General features: G+C 48.0%; 1 protein-coding gene across 1 annotated transcript in view; it reads right to left on the reverse strand.

The window, feature by feature from the left end:
• LOC122923392 (rap guanine nucleotide exchange factor 4-like) overlaps window positions 1–17,623 on the reverse strand; it is a 101,793-nt gene extending 84,170 nt beyond the window's left edge. The window contains exon 1 of the mRNA XM_044274189.1: window positions 17,384–17,623. Within this exon, the coding sequence (XP_044130124.1) occupies window positions 17,384–17,448 (65 nt within the window). The 5' untranslated portion in view covers window positions 17,449–17,623. The remainder of the gene's footprint in view (window positions 1–17,383) is intronic.
• Between the last annotated feature and the right edge of the window lie 1,153 nt (window positions 17,624–18,776).

An 18,776-nucleotide genomic window follows, 5' to 3' on the forward strand; every position in this document is an offset into this window, starting at 1 on the left:
CGTCACGCGCCTGCGCCGCCTAGTGGGAGGAGCAGGCGCGTGACGTCAGTGAGTGAGCGCCGCCCTCCCGCACTGCCTGCTGTTACCGAAGCTGAAAGACAGAGTAAGGTATCCAGTAAAGACATCACTAATGAATAAAGTTTAGGTTACTGATTTGTTTTTAAATGTTTTCCTGTGAGCGTCAGGGGGAGGAGGAATCTGTGGATGGCACCGTTTAGGGGAGGGGGGGGAATCTGTGGATGGCACCGTTTAGGGGAGGGGGGGGAATCTGTGGATGGCACCGTTTAGGGGAGGGGGGGGGGAATCTGTGGATGGCACCGTTTAGGGGAGGGGGGGGGAATCTGTGGATGGCACCGTTTAGGGGAGGGGGGGGGAATCTGTGGATGGCACCGTTTAGGGGAGGGGGGGGGGAATCTGTGGATGGCACCGTTTAGGGGAGGGGGGGGGGAATCTGTGGATGGCACCGTTTAGGGGAGGGGGGGGGGAATCTGTGGATGGCAACCGTTTAGGGGAGGGGGGGGGGGGAATCTGTGGATGGCACCGTTTAGGGGAGGGGGGGGGGGTCTGTGGATGGCAACCGTTTAGGGGAGGGGGGGGGTCTGTGGATGGCACCGTTTAGGGGAGGGGGGGGTCTGTGGATGGCACCGTTTAGGGGAGGGGGGGGTCTGTGGATGGCACGTTTAGGGGAGGGGGGGGTCTGTGGATGGCACTGTTTAGGGGAGGGGGGGGGGAATCTGTGGATGGCACTGTTTAGGGGAGGGGGATCCGTGGATGGCACTGTTTAGGGGAGGGGGATCCGTGGATGGCACTGTTTAGGGGAGGGGGATCCGTGGATGGCACTGTTTAGGGGAGGGGGATCCGTGGATGGCACTGTTTAGGGGAGGGGGATCCGTGGATGGCACTGTTTAGGGAGGGGGATCCGTGGATGGCACTGTTTAGAGGAGGGGGATCCGTGGATGGCACTATTTAGGGGAGGGGGATCCGTGGATGGCACTATTTAGGGGAGGGGGATCCGTGGATGGCACATAGGAAGGGGTGGGGTTTAGAGAGAAAGGGGTTTGGCCTTGACAGGAAGGGGTGGGTCAAATTTATATTAGGGGGGTGCCCGAATTTAGTCTCGCCTAGGGCAGCACAAAACCAAGATACACCACTGCCCCAGGGGCGTAGTGTGGGGGGGCCGTTCCCCCGGGCACCACACTGCAGGGGGGCGCGGCTGTCCGCTGGGCTGGCACAAGTTAAATGGAGCCTGACGCTGTGTTTTTTTTTTCTTCACACAGCATCGGCTGCAGAGCAGAGTGAGGAGGGGAGAGGGGGCGGGGCATGCACGGCAGATCCCAATAGGCTCCGTCCACCTTCCAGACGGGAAAGGCAGTGCAGAGCCAGTAGCCGGAGCATGAATGAAGATGCAGAAGTCCAGAGTCCGGGCCAGGCAGAGAGTGATTCAAGCGACCCAGAGTGAGTGACAGTCTGAGTCAGTGACTGTCCCCGAGTGCAGAGTCCCACCCTGTGTAATTAGGTTAGAGGAGGGGAGAGGCGGCCATTATATTAATAACAAAGAGGGGGACATTACATTAATAATAAATAGGGGGCCAATACATTAGTATTAATGTAATGTCCCCCTCTTTATTATTAATGTATTGGCCCCCTCTTTATTATTAATGTATTGGCCCCCTCTTTATTATTAATGTATTGGCCCCCTCTTTAATAACAAAAAGAGGGGGCCATTATATTAATAATAAAGAGGGGGCCATTATATTAATAATAAAGAGCGGGCTATTATATTAATAATAAATAGGGGGCTATTATATTAATAATAAAGAGGGGGCTATTATATTAAAGGGGTTATCCCATCTTAGACAATGGGGGCATACCGCAAGGATATGCCCCCATTGTCTGATAGGTGCGGGTCCCACCGCTGGGACCCGCACCTACAAGCAGAACGGAGCAGAGAAAGTGGAGGAGGGCGCACTGCGCATGCGTAGCCGCCCTCCGTTCATTTCTATGGAGCCGCCGAAAATAGCCGAGCGCTGGCTCGGCTATTTCCGTCGGCCCCATAGAAATGAATGGGAGCGTTGGCCGCGCATGTGGAGAGGCGGGGAGCTGTGCCTGGTGGTGGTCGGACCCTGGGAAACCCGGGGTCCTCCAGCCACAACTCTCCCCGGCTCCGTTCTCGTGGTAGGTGCGGGTCCCAGAGGTGGGACCCGCACCTATCAGACAATGGGGGCATATCCTTGCAATATGCCCCCATTGTCTAAGATGGGATAACCCCTTTAATAACAGAGGGGGCTATTATATTAATAACAAAGAGGGGGCCATTATATTAATAACAAAGAGGGGTCATTATATTAATAATAAAGAGGGGGGCATTATATTAATAATAAAGAGGGGGGCATTATATTACTAATAAAGAGGGGGGCATTATATTAATAATAAAGAGGGGGTCATTATAATATACAGGGGGAAATAGTATTATGAGGAATGGGGGACTATCTGGCTCTAGCACAGTATTGGGGGGCAGCAGGATGAGTTGTTGAGACACCAGGAAGGAGAGGATGAGAGTAAAGTGAGGAACCTAAAAAAAAATTCTGTGAAACTCTGCAGAGACGAGAAGCGGCTGAAAGAAGCGGTCTTATCTCTGAATGAAGACGTCGAGGAGAGTCTACATCACAGGAGACGTCACTGGATGTAACAGGTATGGGGCGGTATTATACTGTAATAATAATGTCCATGCACATATCTGTTTCACAGTAGGGTTGGGGGAGGAGATTGAGAATTTGACCCACACTGCCGCATTCGGCCCCAGACTTCAGGTCACACTGTGCGTGTTCTGAATTCTGGGGGCTTACACCCATCTACTACATTATCTGTACTCAGAGTTATCACTGTGTTATCTGTGGTGTTACATAGGACTGCTAGTGATCTACTACAGTATCTGTTAAAAGGGGCGTGCCTGTAGGGGGGGGGCGCAATTTTTGGCCTGCCCCAGGTGCTGGCAACCCACGCTACACCACTGGTATCCCCCACTGTCAGTCCCTTCGGGATCCATGCCTCATTCATCTTAATAAAGGTGAGGTAATCTAGACTTTTTTGACCTAGGCGACTTCTCTTCTCAGTGACAAGACCTCCTGCTGCGCTGAAGGTCCTTTCTGACAGGACACTTGAAGCGGGGCAGGCCAGAAGTTCTATCGCAAATTGGGATAGCTCAGGCCACAGGTCAAGCCTGCACACTCAGTAGTCAAGGGGGATTACTATCACCTCTTCCCCTGTTAGATTCCCGTTGTGCTGTGACATCACCCTTATACGCTGTGTAAAGCATACTTTTTAACTTGTTTTGGAACTGCTGCATCCTTTCCGACTTCCGGTTATTCTGTAACATTTCAGCCACTTTCTGCTTATACCGGGGGTCTAGTAGCGTGGCCACCCAGTACAGGTCGTTCTCCTTCAGCCTTTTTATACGAGGGTCCCTCAACAGGCATGACAGCATGTAAGACCCCATTTGCACAAGGTTGGATGCCGAGCTACTCATGTCCCGTTCCTCGTCCTTACTGATCTCATTGAAGGTCATTAAATGACTTTTTTATCTGCAAGGTACTGTGCCACCCTATATGGGTGGTGGGCACAGTACAGTCTGTGGGCCTGACACTCACTGGCAGGCAACTGCAATTATATTACAGAGGAAAAATTAAATTAATTTTTTAACAGCAAGGTGCTGTGCCACCCTATATGAGTGGTGTGCACACAGTACAGTCTGTGGGCCTGTGGCCTCTCACAGACGGGCAGGCAACTGCAATATATATATAAAAAATAAAATAAAAGCAGACTGATGTACCAGCCCTAAAAAGGGCTTTATGGGGTGCTGTCAGGACGCTGTCCTTACAGCAGATGAGTCTTTGAGGACTGGAGTGGACACAGAATACTGGCCTAGCTAACGCTTTCCCTATTAATTCAGCAGCAGCACTCTCCCTGCTCTAACACACACTGCAGCTTCAGAATGAATCTAAGAGGGCTGCCGTCCTTGCTTTTTTAGAGGAGGTGGGAGGGTCTGGGAGGGAGGGTCTGCTGCTGATTGGCTGGAATGTGTCTGCTGACTGTGAGGTACAGGGTCAAAGTTTGCTCAAGGATGACGTATAGGGGGCGGACCAAACATCGCATATGTTCGCCCGCCGCGGCGAACCCGAACAAGCGATGTTCGCCGGCGAATAGTTCGGGACATCTCTATACCTAATATGTATACTTTTTTTTTATGAAAGTTTTACACAATTATTTCATTTTTGAAACAAAAAAAATAAATGTTTTAGTGTCTTCATAGTCTGAGAGCCATAGTTTTTTTCAGTTTTTGGGCAATTATTTTGGGGTGCATATGACTTTTTGATCGCTTGCCATTCCACTTTTTGTGATGTAAGATGACAAAAAAAAAACGGTGTTCGTCTGAAGGGTTAGGTCATATGATATTTTCATAGAGAAGGTTATTACGGACGCTGCGATTCCCAATATGTATACTTTTTTTATTTATGTAAGTTTTACACAATAACAGCTTTTTTAAAACAACAAAAAAAAATGATGTTTAGGTGTCTCCATATTCTGAGCCATATTTTTTGGGGCGTTTATCTTAGGTAGGGGCTCAATTTTTGCGGGAAGAGGTGACGATTAGATTGGTACTATTTTGGTGGGCATACGCCTTTTTGATCGCTTGCTGTTGTACTTTTTGTGATGTAAGGCGACAAAGTTTTTATTTTTTACGGTGTTCCTCTGAGGGGTTAGGTCATGTGATATTTATAGAGTCGGTCGATACGGACGCAGCCATACCTAAATATGTTTCCCCCTAATTTTTACCAATTTTGTTTTACTTTATTTGGGGAAAATTACGTTTTTGTTTATTTTTACTTGAAACTGAATTTTTTTTTGGGGGGGGGGGAACTTAATTTTTTAACTTTTTTTTCCACTTTCCAATTTTTTGTCCCACTTTTGGGGGTCTAATCCCCTTTACAATGCATTCCAATACTTCTGTATTGGCTGTAGGAGTAATACAGTGTGTATTACCATACAGCTTCCTGCCTGTGAGATCCAGGGGGCTGGATCTCACAGGCTCGTCACCAGAAAGCATCACGCTGCCTTCCATGCCATCGGGTCCCCCCTACAGCCGCATGGGGACCCGATGGCACCGCCGCCTGCAACATGTAAAAGCCGCAAACCACAGGTCTGAATTGACGCTCGGTTCGCCCGCTGTGCCCCATTACAGTCTCCTGCTCCATATGCTAATTACTATCGGATCAATGGGGAGAAGACATCAGCTTCTCTAATGGGCGTTACTTCTCCCTGGCTGTAGCGCTGTCCAATCGCATCGCAGGAAGAAGGAACGCCCAGGAGAGAAGCTGATGTCTCCTCCACATTGCTCCGATAGTAATTAGCATATGGAGCAGGAGACTGTAATGGGGCACAGCGGGCGAATGGAGAGGCGCCCAGAAATAATAGTAAGTGCTGGGACATCTCTGGGCGCCGCTCTGTGTAGCCTAATACTTAAAGTCTGGACCCAGGAAAAGTCCTATCATTGGTGGCGCAGTGCGCCCGCCCCTCTCCCCTCATTGGTGGCAGTGGCGGCACAGGGGGGAGGGAGACACTGCTTCCTTCTCCCCTGTGCTGCTGAGAGAACATGAGCGTGCCGACAGCAGTGCACTCATGTTCTGTGATACTAGCAGCCCAGTATCGTAAAAAATGTAAATCTACCGGGACAACCCTAGAATAAAATACAGATTTAATTTCCAAATCTAAACACTAGACTTTCTTTAATCTGTTCAAATATACTCAATTTCCTAAATTTAGATCCCCAAATCCTGATTTTTAAACGATAGCAGATTAGGGTACTTTCACACTAGCGTTATTCTTTTCTGGCATGAAGTTCCGTCCTAGGGGCTCAATAGCGGAAAAGAACTGATCAGTTTTATCCTAATGCAATCTGAATGGAGAGCAATCCGTTCAGGATGCATCAGTATGTCTTCAGTTCAGTCTTTTTGCCTTTTCAGGATGGAGGTAATACTGCAGCATGCTGCGGTTTTATCTCCGTCCAAAATTCCGGAACACTTGCCGGAATGGCGGATCCGGCATTTTTTCCCATTGACATGCATTAATGCCGCCCCGAGTGTTTCAGCAGGAAGGATCCGGCATTGCGGTCAGCGCATTCTCAGACCACAAAAAAAAAAGTGAATTTTTTTTATTCCGGATCCGTTTTACTGGAAGACCCCGGAGAGACGGATCCAGCGTTTTAATGCATTTGTCATACGGATCCGTCTGACAAATGCCATCAGTTTGCATGTGTTTTGACGGATCCGGCAGGCAGTTCCGGCGACGGAACTGCCTGCCGGAATCCTCTGCCGCAAGTGTGAAAGAACCCTTAGGGGGCAGAGAGGTTTCCTTCTACCTACTGTGGGAAGTAACAAGGGGCAGTCATTGATGGTCAGTATGTGTCACCAAGGTTCCTGGCCTCGGTGAGGTAAGAGCCATTTTTTCTCAAGTGTCAGTATTGCAGATTGCAGTATGACACTTCAGCTGTTTAGTATGGCTGTATAGCTGATTCGGGACAGCTTTTACTGGGAGTGCTGGGTGGGTGGGTGGCTACTCCCCACGTTCCAGGCCGGGTCTTGGCAGGCTTAAAAAGCAGTCAGCACTATCAGGTGGGGTGGATTTTACCTCCATCTGACAGTGAACCTGTGGAGCCTCTGTGCTGAAGGCTACAAACAGTCGTGCAGGCCGCCTGGAAGACTGCCAGTGAACTTTTCTGTGGCTGAGCATTCAGCCGGGTGGTCGGTATGTGTCACCGAGGTTCCTGGCCTCGGTGAGGTAAGAGCCGGTTTTTCTCAAGTGTCAGTAATGCAGATTGCAGTCTGACACTTCAGCTGTTTAGTATGGCTATGAAGCTTATCCGGGACAGCTTTTACTGGGAGTAGCCAAAGTGGTGGGTGGGTGGCTACTCCCCACGTTCCAGGCCGGGTCTGTGCTGAAGGCTGAAGACTGCAAACAGTCCTACAGGCCACCTGGAAGACTGCCAGGGAACTTTTCTGCGGCTGTGCATTCAGCCGAGTGTGAACTGACACCTAGGATTCCAGGTGAACACTGTTTTGCTGAGTGTGGCAGGCCTGAAGGCCGAAAAGTTTTTTTTTTTTTTCTGGGCACGGCTGTATGTCATATCAAGTCGGCAAGGTTACGACCCGTGTCCCCTGACAAAATGGAGGCGGTCGTGAAAGCCCTCATGGAGGATAACTTGCAGCAGCGGGAGGCTAACAAGCAGCAGCAGGAAACCAACCAGCTCCTAATACAGCATGTCATGGCATTACAAGCGGCAGGAAAGCTGCCTGTGCGGCGATCCTCAAGATGACCCCCTCAGACAACGGCGAGAACTATCTGGCAGTATTCGAAAAGGTGGCCGTGAGGGAGAAGCTACCCCGAGACCAATGGGCTGAGGTCGTCGCTCCGTTCCTGGCGTCTGGACCCCAGCAGGTGTTTTTCGACTTACCAGATGGTCAAGCAGCTGACTACATGACCATAAAGGGTGAGATTCTGGCAAGACTAGGGGTGAATTCATTGGTCCGGGCCCAGCGGGTGCATCAGTGGGAATTTAACCCGGCTGAACCCGCCAGACCGCAGTATTATGATCTGCTACACCGGTTGCAAAAATGGCTGCAGCCTGACTGAGTCCTACTACTGGACTGTCTGTTGGCTGATGTGTTCTGGAGGGCTTTGCCTTACCCTCTCCAGCACTGGATCGGCCCGGCGTCTCCTGGTAATGCCCTAGATCGTCGACCTGGTAGAGCGCTATGAGGCCACCATAAATCTACAGGGGGTTCCTGTGGGAGGGAGCCAGTTAAACCCCGGAAATCTCCACCCTCAACCAGTGCCAGCAAAACCCGCTCAGGAAATACTCCCTACAGACCCAGCTCCAATGGTCTGTTGGCGGTGTCAAGAGCATGGTCACATAAGGGCCGACTGTCTCCATGGTGAGGAACCCATGGACACTAACTATGGCTACCGCCCCTCAATGTATGCCAGGAGGCTGTGTGCAAACGGTACCCCCGAGACAACAGACAATAGTCACCTGTGCCATTGGCAAGTAGGAGATACCCTGGCGGTGGCGCTGCTGCACTCAGGGAGCCTGGTGTCCCTGGTAGGAGCTGCCCTGGTGCGGCCTGCTGAGTATACTGGCCAAAAAGTCGGCGTCGTGTGCATCCATGGAGACTTAAAGGACTAACCCACCGCCCTGGTGCGTCTATCCACGGTGGCCGGCAGGTGGACTCATGAGGTGGCCGTCGCCACAAAGTTAAAATATGAACTAATAATTGGCAAAATAACTGTGGAGCCAGAGTTATGGGTCTTTAACACAGAGAAAGTCAGATATCCTTCAAAAGGAAGGAAAACCGACCAAAGGGGTGTCTCCATTACAGAGATCATCAGATCCACTATATTAAGTGGCCCCTATGTCAAGATCCCACTCTTTTACAAGCTTTAAGGATGTGACAGGGAAGACCTAAGCCGGTTATCCATCCACAGACAGCTGTTTCGGGGTGTTGCCCCTCAGTGTGGAGTAGGATTCTGGCTAACCAGGAGCAATTCCTTGGAGACTAATAATTGGGAGACTTCCACGGTTTCCCGTCACTGTGGCCTGAGGAGAGAGTCACCGATACCCATGGGGCAGGAGTAGCCCCAATAGAATGGCCTTGCTCAGGGAGGAAACTGGAACCCTGGGAACCTGAGGCCGAAGGGCCAGCAGTACGGAAGCGCGCACTAGTATGCATCGGGTGCCGGGAGTGGGGAAGAAGCGCAGCAAACACTTCCAATACTTCTTTGATGGGGCCCGCGCTGCATTGTCCTGAACCTGTACAGGTGACAGTGCAGCGCGGGCCGGAGAAGACATGGGAGTGAGACACCGGACCCGGAGATGAAGAGGAGCCGCGGCGCAGGAGAGGTGAGGAGTTTTTTATTTTATTCATCTGAGATCTGATAGGGGTTAATAAAAAGGTCTGATCTGAGGTCTGATAGGGGTTAATAAAGGTCTGATCTGAGGTCTGATGGGGGTTAATAAAGTCAGTGAGGAGGAGGGGATGGTGTGTGGAAGTTGGCATTTGGCACTAGTATATTATAAATATAAATTATAAATTGACTACCAACTAAGGGCTTTAATAATTTACAATATACTAGTGCCAAATGCAAATTTCCACCACCTCAGTGACTACCAACTAATATAATATATATTATGAGATATAAATTATCTGCTATCGGCCTGAAAGTTCACAGATTATCGGTATAGACTATAAAAATAAAAATAAAATATCAATATCAATCAATCCCTAATTTGTTGGGGAGAAAGTTTCGTCTGGTGACAGACCACTCCCCTCTCAAATAGATGAGCCAGGCCAAGGACAGAAATGCCTGGGTCACCCGGTGGTTTCTGTCTTTGCAAAATTTCAAGTTCTCTGTGGAACACAAGGCAGGCCGGTTACTAGGAAACGCGGATGCCCTGTCCCGGGTACACTGTTTAATGTGTGTCCACCCCCTCAGGGTTGAACAAAGGGGGAGGTATATAGGAAGGAACATGGGTCCATCATTGATGGTCGGTATGTGTCACCGAGGTTCCTGGCCTCGGTGAGGTAAGAGACGTTTTTTCTCAAGTGTCAGTAATGCAGATTGCAGTCTGACACTTCAGCTGTTTAGTATGGCTATAAAACTGATCCGGGACGGCTTTTACTGGGAGTAGCCAAAGTGCTGGCTGGGTGGCTACTCCCCACGTTCCAGGCCGGGTTTGTGCTGAAGGCTACAAAACAGGCGTGCAGGCCGCCTGGAAGTCTGCCAGTGAACTTTTCTCTGGCTGAGCATTCAGCCAGGTGTAAACTGACACCTAGGATTCCAGGTGAACACCGTTTTGTTTTCTGTGTATGAACAAGCACCAAGACTGTTATGTTTTGCTGAGTGTGAATAAAATACTGCATCCGCTAACCTGTCTACCAGAGAAAATCCCCGCACTACCTAAACATTGGTTTGCCAATATGGGCACCTGGAAACTAAAAGGGTCATTTATTAAGACCAGCGTTTTAGACGCCGGTCTTAATACCCCTGCGCTGGCGCCTGATGCTTAACTTAGGCTCAGGCCTAAGGTTTAAATCTACGCCAACTCCCTTGCTGGCGTAGATTTGAGTAATTTTTTATGCCAAATAATAAATGAGACCAGTCTCCTTCTCCACCCATGCCAGGCCTCCTTTTTCCGCCACTTTGGAAAAGTAGCAGATTCGACAGCAAATCCTGTCTGCGACAAAATTACATCTGACCCCCTAAGAATTTAAAGGCACTACTACATTTAGATATTATATGTAAAACCCCATTGTGGTATCACGTGTGCATGAACTTATTGCATCTACACTTTATAATCTGTAGTTTCCCAATTGAAGTCAAGCAGGAAAACACACCTATAACACGCCCTATTGTGCTTACCATGGTAATTATTTATATTTTTTGTTGTTGAAATGTCCATGTTGCTCTCCTCTCCGTCTATAACCTGCAGTGCCTCCAGGATAGATCTACACAACAGCAGAAACAGATCACAGAAGTCCGGGGTACCATGCTGCGATAATGGCAGCTGTAATACTTATAAAAAATTCATACAAGATATCCCTCCAGATACAACACAAATCTACAGACTGCTGCACGGTCCACAGTGCTTGCTTCATGCTACTGCGGCTATAGCAAATGTGCACGTTTGAATTCTTCTTATATTCCACGTTTTATTCAAAAACTTCACCTCTGCCCCACAGGCAGTAATCGGCATGGGGTAAAACTTTGTAATATACTCAACATCTTGTCCAGGAAGTGTTCTCCTACATACATAAGCGTCCATGTTACAGAATAGACTTTTCCATACACCCTTATTGTCCAAGACATGTTTTCTTGCATATGCATCCCCACAGCTTCTCTTTTGCAAGCCTCAGGGCGCCCAGGAAGGACCTGTCCCTTCTCCGGACAGGTCTGTATTAGTAACTACTTTTTTTCCCCATGCAATAATTCTGGAGCATCTATTCTTATGACTATGATGTGCTATTTCTTTTATTATTCCTGCTAGAAATTATGAATTACCAGTTGTGTGTCCCTGCATAGTCTGCCACTGGCAGCACTAATTTGATACCATTAGACCAGGCATGCTTAACCTGCGGCCCTCCAGCTGTTGCAAAACAACTCCCAGCATGCCCGAACAGCCTACCGCATAGTCATTGTTGGAGTTTTACAACAGCTGGAGGGCCGCAGGTTGAGCATGCCTGCATTAGACCATGCAGGGACAGCCCTTAATTGGTAATGCATAGCTGGACCTTTTTTGCAGCCTGCTGACAATCCATTCACAAATTTCTTATAGGAATAATAAAGGGACAGCAGAACACAGAGCCATAAGAATAGATTATCCAGAATTGTTATTACATGGAGAATAATAGTAATTAGGAAAGAAAGACAGGTAAGGAGAGGTGGACAGCTCTGAAGTTACAAGATATCCATTTTAAAGGCTATGGACATCTCCAAAGCCATTTTTATTGATTTAGATGTATTTTGGGTTAGGCTACTTTCACACTAGCGGCACGGACCTCCGGCAGGCTGTTCTGTCGGGTGAACAGCCTGCCGGATCCATCCTGTCGCTAGTGACCGTGTGCACCTGGACTGCCGCTCCATCCCCATTGACCATAATGGAGGGCGGGGGCGGAGTTCCGGCGGAGGCATGAGAAGGTGATCACCGCCACGGCCAGCGATTGGCTGCCGAGATCTCAAACTGGATATTGACATTCAGGGAGCCCAGCGGAGCCTAGACGAGGAGGAGGAGCAGGGAGCTGGCTGCACGAAGCAGGTAATTTATCTTTCCTTATGTACCGTATGTATTTTGTGGTCCGCAAAAAACAGATCCTCAAAAAATACGGATGACATCCGTGTGCATTTTGTGGAACGGAACAGTACTATTCTTGTCCGTAATGCGGACAATAATAGGACATGTTCTATTTTTTTGCGGAACAGAAATACGGAAACGGAATGCACACTTTTCTTTTTTTTGCAGGCCTATTGAAGTAAATGGTCCGCAAAAAAAAATAAAAAATACAGAACGGGCACTGAAAGAAAATACGTTTGTGTGCATGAGCCCTTAAAGGTCCAAATGAATGGGGGGGGGGGGAGTTTGCCAACCCCCCTCCACCACCCTGCATTCTTTCACAACCCTTTTAAGGCCTTTTCAGGTCTAGTCATTGAAGGGGTATTCTCATCTCAGATCGCTTGTATATGCCCCCATTGTCTGAGATGAGAATATCCCTTTTAAAGGGGTTAAATCATTCAATCAACAAACAAAATTCCCCCAAATATCTATTCACCTTCCGGAAATTTGTACCAAGCCGCACATATGTTATCATTACCGGCAGGGTGTGCTTTATCCAACATACAAACCGTAAACTGTAAATTATTAATTGAAATATTCCAGCTGATACAACACAACGTGCTTGGGTGAGGCCCCTCACATACGTGCTTCACTGCAGGTAAATCATTCACTGCCTTGGAGAACACTTTCAGAATGAGTCATGACAGCAGTGACATCACCGCTCAACATCTACCGCCACATACACACTGGACAAAACCAGAGCGATTTATTACTGCAGTTCAGAGCACCCACTGAATGTCTAAGGGTCCATTCACATGTCCACAAAATGGGTCCGCATCCGTTCAGCAACTTTGCGGAACAGGTGTGGACCCATTCATTTTCAATGGGGCCGGAATGTGCTGTCCGCATTTGCGGATCCTCCAAAAATAGAACATGTCCTATTCTTGTCCGCAATTGCGGACAAGAAAGGACATTTTTTTTAATGAGAGTGCCGGCGATGTGCGGTCCGCAAAATGTGGAACCCACTTTGCCGGTGTACCTGTTTTGCGGATCCGCAATTTGCAGATCCGCAAAACACATACGGACATGTGAATGGACCCTAAGACTGAACAGCCGGCATCATAGCATTATCATCTCTATCCGAAATATAGGATTTAAAAAAATGCTGCATTCATCTTCCTAGCCACCACAGATACACAAGTAAGGAAACACTCTACATCGAAAGAAACATGTGAATTTCGGCCTCGTGCACAAGTGTGTAGCAGGTCCGTGCCCGTATTGCGGCCAGCAAACAGCGGGTCCGCAATATACGGCCACCGGTCGTGTACTCACCGTATGGATGCATTCAAGGGAATGTGCAATCCGGAAGATACAGTGCGGAACGGAGGCACAGAGGGGAAGCCCACAAAAGCATCAGATGCAGTAAACGGAACCCTTTCAAGTGAATGGGTCTATGTCCGTAGAAGGCGGGTACACAATCATGTGCATGAGGCCTTAAAGTGACTCCCCAAAATCCTGTCAGTTTATGTCCCAATATTCTACAGATACACTTCTTTATTGCGTTCAGTCACCATAGACAGAGTTCCTTGATTTTTTTTGCTCGGCAGAGAAAGTCAGAAAGTAAGGCCTGGAGTATTCAGGTATATAAGAGATGGCACTAGGCACATCGCAATAAATACCCAATTTAGAAGGAAAAAACACTCAAAACATGCTGGAAATTTGGTGACAGCCTCCGTCCACTTCCACTGTCCTGTCTAGTCCTCAGGCTTGCTGTCCTATAAAGGGTACAAGAAGACATTATACTGTATGAGGCGTGTACAGTATACCGTCTCCATATTGCCCCCATACATTATAGTAATGTCTTCTTGTGGCGGTGGGAGTGAGCGCTGAACAGGGCTTTCACTCACCAGCATCTACAGGGTGCAGGGTCAGTGTATACAGGTATTCGGGGTACAGCACAGTGTATACTGGGTGCAGGGTCAGTGTATACAGGTATTCGGGGGTACAGCACAGTGTATATGGGGTGCAGGGTCAGTGTATACAATTATATGGGGTACAGCACAGTGTATATGGGGTGCAGGGTCAGTGTATACAGTTAGGCCCCTTTCACACGGGTGAGTATTCCACGCGGGTGCAATGTGTGAGTTGAACGCATTGCACCCGCACTGAATCCTGACCCATTAATTTCTATGGGGCTGTGCACATGAGCAGTGATTTTCACGCATAACTTGTGCGTTGCATGAAAATCGCAGCATGCTCTATATTGTGTGTTTTTCACGCAACACAGGCCCCATAGAAGTGAATGGGGCCGTGTGAAAAATCGCAAGCATCCGCAAGCAAGTGCGGCTGCGGTGCGATTTTCACGCATGGTTGCTAGGTGACGATCGGGCTGGGGACCCGATCTGTATTATTTTCCCTTATAACATGGTTATAAGGGAAAATAATAGCATTCTGAATACAGAATGCAAAGTGAAATAGTGATGGAGGGGTTAAAAAATATATATAAATTAACTCACCGAGTCAACTTGATCGCGTAGTTGCGGATCTCTGTCTTCTTCTGTAATGTTGAGTTGCCGGCTAAGGACCTGTGGTGACGTCACATCACATGATCCAATCACATGGTCCCTCACCATGGTGATGAACCATGTGATGAGCACAGTGACGTCATCAAAGGTCCTATTCCTGTGCACAGCAAAGAGAAGACAGAAGAGATGCCGGCTACGCAATCAAGTGGATTAAGGCGAGTTAAATTATTTTTTTTTTTTTTTACCCCTCCAGCGTTATTGTACTATGCATTCTGTATTCAGAATGCTATTATTTTCCCTTATAACCATGTTATAAGGGAAAATAATACAATCTACAGAACACCTAACCCAAACCCGGGGTCTGGGTACCAAACATGCCGATTTTTCACACGCGCATGCAAAACGCATTACAATGTTTTGCACTTGCGCAGAAAAATCTCGCATGTTCCCACAACGCACCCGCAACTTTTCCCGCAACGCCCGTGTGAAACCAGCCTTATATGGGGGTACAGCCTGTGCCTCATAACTAAACACTGACCCTGTAGCCACCAGCTTTCCCAAATACACATGTAACTAATGGATGAAACATGTCTGACCACAGGATTACAGAACAGGACCACTCTAGACTGTATGTAAAGGGGACCTCTCACCACTCCCGACATGTCCTTTTTGGTAAATAGTTGTATTCTGCATGGAATTTCCTGGAACATTTATCCTTATGACTCTAGGATTTGCCATTCTTCTTCAATTCTTGCTAGAAGTTTATGGATAAAGGTCCAGATGGGTGCTACCAGTTGGGGGGGGGGGGGTCTCTGCACAGTCTGTTACTGTCCAATCAATCCGGCAGGTGGTAGACTGTGTAGGAACACCCCCACCCCACCCAAGTGGTACCTCTCATCTCACCCTTTATCCATAACTTTCTAGCAGGAATAAGAGAAGAACAGCACAAGTTACGACAGCTCCGCATTAATGGTGTTTGTTTTATTGTCGGAGACTTGTTCTTTAATAAAATTATAGCACAAGTTACAACAGAATCTGGTAACACATCAGATAATGGATTCACCATACCAGTGCAAGGAGTACTTCAGCTGTGTATCTCAAGAGGTTCTGCATCAGCTGAGGAATGTGGGATCTGCATATCGCATACACAGCATTTCTCTTTAATAGCTGCAGTCATACTTCTCCCTAATTCACCATTAGTCACCACATCTCACTAATGTACATCGAGGGCATTGATTTCTCCGACCATCCACAGTGCAGAGACCTTGATCCCCAGGAAATAACAATGGACAAGTGCAGGCTCCCCGCCAGGAGGAGACGGATCAGCACCGCTGCTGTCCATCACCTCAGGACCCGTCTGATGTTCACACATCACCATGCAGCTCAACAAACAGCCCTCCATTAGCCGGCATGAGGCACGCAACACAGCACTCACATCATGTATGCAGCACAGCACTCACATCTTGTATGCAGCACAGCACTCACATCATGTATGCAGCACAGCACTCACACGGTGCACACATCACAGGAACAGCCGTACGTGACACACATCTCACATATGCTGCACTCTGGTGACAACTATGGCAGCAGCTCACCATTGTCATCCTATGTGCAGAAGTCACATCATACGTGCAGCACAACAGTAACAACATACAAGAAGCACGTCAGTGTTACCTTCTATATGACATAAAGGTCAGCAGCACCTTAGTTTTATCATATGTAGCACAGTAGTCACATCATACATGCAGCACGGTAGTATAATATATGTAGGCCAGCAGCCACATCACACGTGTATACAGGTATTCAGGGTACAGCAGTGTATACAGTTATATGGAGTACAGCACTGTGTATACAGGGTACAGCAGTGTATACAGTTATATGGAGTACAGCACTGTGTATACAGTTATATGGAGTACAGCACTGTGTATACTGGGTGCAGGGTCAGTGTATACAGGTATATGGGGTACAGCACTGTGTATACAGGGTACAGCAGTGTATACAGTTATATGGAGTACAGCACTGTGTATACTGGGTGCAGGGTCAGTGTATACAGGTATATGGGGTACAGCACTGTGTATACAGGTATTCAGTGTACAGCAGTATATAGTTATATGGGGTACAGCAGTGTGTATACTGGTGCAGGGTCAATGTATACAGATATACTGGTGCAGGGTCAATGTATACAGATATACTGGTGCAGGGTCAATGTATACAGATATACTGGTGCAGGGTCAATGTATACAGATATATGGGGTACAACACTGTGTATAGTACTGTATACATGTAAGCCCGGCGCAGTCTCATCATACATGTAAGCCCGGCGCAGTCACATCATACATGTAAGCCCGGCGCAGTCACATCATACATGTAAGCCCGGCGCAGTCACATCATACATGTAAGCCCGGCGCAGTCACATCATACATGTAAGCCCGGCGCAGTCACATCATACATGTAAGCCCGACGCAGTCACATCATACATGTAAGCCCGACGCAGTCACATCATACATGTAAGCCCGACGCAGTCACATCATACATGTAAGCCCGACGCAGTCACATCATACATGTAAGCCCGACGCAGTCACATCATACATGTAAGCCCGACGCAGTCACATCATACATGTAAGCCCGGCGCAGTCACATCATACATGTAAGCCCGGCGCAGTCACATCATACATGTAAGCCCGGCACAGTCACATCATACATGTAGCCCGGCACAGTCACATCATACATGTAGCCCGGCACAGTCACATCATACATGTAGCCCGGCACAGTCACATCATACATGTAAGCCCGGCACAGTCACATCATACATGTAGCCCTGCACAGTCACATCATACATGTAGCCCTGCACAGTCACATCATACATGTAGCCCAGCAGTCACATCATACATGTAGCCCTGCACAGTCACATCATACATGTAGCCCGGCACAGTCACATCATACATGTAGCCCGGCTGCACCCATGTGTAGAAGGTACCTTTTATCTAGACAGGCAATCCACTCTGCACAGGAGGAAGAATGAGAAGCGTGAACGGCGACCATGGCGGGAGCTCTGCCAGCCCGGCTCGTGCACCGTCTGCACCGCTACCAGCTCCTGCACTGAGGGCTCCGCGCACCGCCGCTCAATGGGCTTTTTTTTGGTTCTGATTTTTATGCAACCAAAAAAACGAGCAAATTCCCGCCTTGTGTCTGAATATGTCACATAGTAGTGTAGTGAGAGCGGACTGCGGCTGCGGCGGCGGCGGAGGCGAGCACACTGCGGACCCCGAGCGGCTGCCTCAACTCTGAGGAGAAGCGGGCGGGGGATGGGCCGAGGGGCCGCGAGCGCCGGCTACAGGACCTCACACGGTCCAATCTTTCCCCATAAGAAGATGGAAATTGCTTTGCTTTTTCCTCAGCTGTCTGCCACTTGCTTGCAGCTGACCAGCCTTTATAACCGTGTACACAAACATACATGTACTGTACACACATATGTGTGCTTCCTACTCGTCATATACACAAACATAACTGAACCACAAAAAATAATGTGTGTGTGTATATATATCTATATATACATACACACACACTGAACTATACTGTACACATGCTATACACAAACATGAATACACAATGCAAAAAAGACTTGCTCATCCAATGCATGCATATATACAAGAGAGGTATACTGTACACACAGTGTACAGAAATAAAAAGAAAGAATGGCAGTTACACTTTAAATGTCCATGATTGGCGTTATCCCTGATCGTGGACAATGCCTCAGAGTATCTGTTGTGTAAAACAGCAGGCACCCAGCAGCTATGGCACCCAGTCAGCTTCTGAGCGGGCGCCATGTTTAAAGATCCCAATTCTGGGAAGAAGTCGGAAGGGGGTTAAGAGAGACCTTTTGGCATATGTTTAGCTCATATATGTTGGTATACCTTTTTTTTTTATAGTATTGTAAAGCACAGCTAAAAGGGCTGCCAAAGACATACTTACGGATGACGTATCCTTAGGAGAGGTCATTAGGATCAGATTTCCTGGGGCTGACCCTTGCAGATCAGCTGTTTTCAGAAGCTTTGGCTCCAGAACCAGGCACAGGAACTACGGATCTCTGTCCGCTGTGTGTTGCGGCAGTGATGCTTCTATTCAAGTGGTAGAGCTGTGTAGTTCCAGGGTCTCAGCTTCTGAAAACAGCTGATCAGAAGCTGGACCCTGCTGATCTGAGGCTAGCACATCAATAGGTAAGTCCAAGAAAACCCTTTAACTGTACCTTTTATTACAAAAGGATCCAGCAAAAATAATAATAAAAATTAAAAAAATTGTGCATTTTATGTTTTTACTATGGTAGTCAAAGTATAGACATGTAGTTGCATATTTATGGGGTATACATTCAG

The sequence above is a fragment of the Bufo gargarizans genome, unplaced genomic scaffold (assembly GCF_014858855.1).
Source record: "Bufo gargarizans isolate SCDJY-AF-19 unplaced genomic scaffold, ASM1485885v1 original_scaffold_1555_pilon, whole genome shotgun sequence".
Lineage (NCBI taxonomy): Eukaryota > Metazoa > Chordata > Amphibia > Anura > Bufonidae > Bufo > Bufo gargarizans.